We start from the raw sequence: 2208 nt of genomic DNA, 5'->3' as shown, positions 1-2208 counted from the left end.
GGTTGGCCGCGCTGACAAGGCACAGCGTCGCAAGGAGCACAAAGCCCGCAGTGTGCATCACCGTCAGAAAGGCCGAGCGCATCATGTTCGTGAAGGCAACCACGCCCGCGCCCGCAAGCAGCACAGCAGCCATGCAGAAGTACTGGACGTGGCAGCCTCCCACGGGCGGGTGCACAGCAGCAATCAGGCACACCACACACAGCGCCGACAGCTGGAACACGCACCAGTACACGTGGCTGCCCCTCATGTTCGTCAGCATGCCGCCGTACATCCGCTGCTGCGCCGCGGGGTGCCAATACCCGACGGGGTACAGCAGGCGCTCGTGCAGCGGCTTCCTCGAAAACTGCCAGTACCTCGTGAAGCTCGCGCCCACGTGGCGGGCAATCAAGTAGCACACGCCAGCAGGGAACGCCGCACCGTACAGCACGCCAACAACTCCAATCACGCGGTGCTGCGCGCGGGCGCCAGGCATCGCCAGTGCAAGCACGGAGCCGAAGAAGATGCCGAGGTGCATCGCGTGCGCCACAACGTACGTCAGGCTCGGGAAGCGCATCGCCGCCCACGCACTCGCCGCGTCCACGCCGCGCCACCGCCGGAAGGCCGCCGTCACACCGCAGTGCACGCACCCAAACACAGCGGCGAGCAGCGCGTTGCCCACCACCATCCACAGCGGGTCACGGGCAGCGAACACCGACAGGAAGTACGGCAGCGCAGCGGTGCTCGCACGCTCCTGCGCCGAGGCGCACGACATCCTCGCGAACACGCCGAGCGCCTGCATCTCCAGGACGGAGCCCAGCCCGCCGGTCACCACCACCGCAACAGCCGCCGCACCCGCAACAACGCCGGTGATCGCCGAGAGAGCGCTGGCTGCGGCGGGCAGCGTGTCAAACCTGATCGTGAAGAAACCAAGCAGCACACCCTTGCAGCCGCCAGACACTGCCGCAGCGTCGCAGCGAATGACTATCGTCTCGTCGGCAGCAATGAAGTAACCGCGGTGCACGGGCACAGCCAGCTCCAGAACGGTAGACGGATTCGTCGCGTTGCGCACCCACGTCGCGTTGCGCAGCATCGCTCCCCACGGACCGCCAAACCCACTCGGCTGCGCCGTCGACACAGGCACGAAGCTCAGGTGCGTGCCAATCTGCGGGTCACTTGCCCAACGAAACGGCGGCGGCAGCGCCACCATCAGCAGTGTCGGGACGGCGCTCCCACCGCCGCGGATGTCGTTCTGCGTCAGACTCCCACCAGCCGCCGTCGTCGTCACAGCGAGCGTCGGGCACGCCACGTCGCTCCACCACGGCGTGCTGCTCACCGACGCTGTCGGGGTCCGCGTGGGCGGCAGCGCCACCGTCCCTGTCACCTGCGGGGTCTCCGTCAAACTGTACTGCGTCGAACTGTAGTGCGGCGTGCTCAGGCTCGGTGTCGGTGTCGGTGTCCACGTCGGCGTCGGGCTGCGCGTCTCCGTCAGCGTCGCCGTGTGGCTCAGCAGCGGCATAGCGAGCGTGCGGTTGCACCCGTCCACGCGCGGCAGGTACACTGGCAGGCAGTCGCGCCCGTACCCGCCCTCAGCACAGCGGCAGCCGCACGACCCCGACATCGCCCTCGTCGCAGCAGCAAAGCATAACACGTCGGCGTCGCAAACGCCACACGCCACGGGGCGGAATTCCCCGATGATGCCGGCGGACCTGTAGTGCATCGGCTGCAGCGCCTGCCCGTTCAGCATCAGGCACCCCACAACGAACTTTCGGCCGGTGCCCCCGAGCGCAACGGTGCCGTCCATCACGACGGGCCCGCTGCCGGCGTTCCCGTGAAGCGTCAGTGTGCTCTGCACGAGCTCCGCACGGCGCGGGTACGACGGCAGCGACAGGAGCCTGCCGCTGATGCTGTTGCCGCGCACCGACAGCCACGACCCGGAAACAAACGACGCCGACCCCCGCAGCACCAGCAGCGCGCCATCCGTCAGCACACCGGCGTTGTCGTTCACTACGACGGCGGACGCGTTGGCCCCCACACCGCTGTCAAACACCAGCCCATGCGCGGCGTACACCTGGCTCCCCGACACGCGCAGCACAGCGCCCCCAGACGCAACCACGCGCGCACTCGCGTACAACGCAACGTCGCCACCGAGCACAGCCGCGTCCAGCGCAACGCCGCCACCGACAAGCTCCAGCAAAGCGCCGTCCACCACCACCGTCCGCCCACCAGTCA

The 2208-nt window shown here is 68.3% G+C and overlaps 1 protein-coding gene across 1 annotated transcript, besides 1 other annotated feature; it reads right to left on the bottom strand.

The window, feature by feature from the left end:
* Window positions 1–2208, bottom strand: Tc00.1047053508281.9 (dispersed gene family protein 1 (DGF-1), putative; the record flags this gene model as incomplete). Its single annotated transcript, XM_797552.1, has 1 exon — window positions 1–2208. A coding segment is annotated over one exon (2208 nt), but the record flags the coding sequence as incomplete, so codon positions are not given.
* Window positions 1–2208: a sequence feature (areas not merged during assembly with more than two copies in the genome that could not be assigned to a particular haplotype).

This window comes from Trypanosoma cruzi, genomic scaffold, assembly GCF_000209065.1.
Source record: "Trypanosoma cruzi strain CL Brener 1047053516757 genomic scaffold, whole genome shotgun sequence".
Classification (NCBI taxonomy): Eukaryota; Euglenozoa; class Kinetoplastea; order Trypanosomatida; family Trypanosomatidae; genus Trypanosoma; species Trypanosoma cruzi.
Note: the sequence above shows the minus strand (reverse complement) of the source record. Positions and strands in the feature narration are given on the sequence as shown.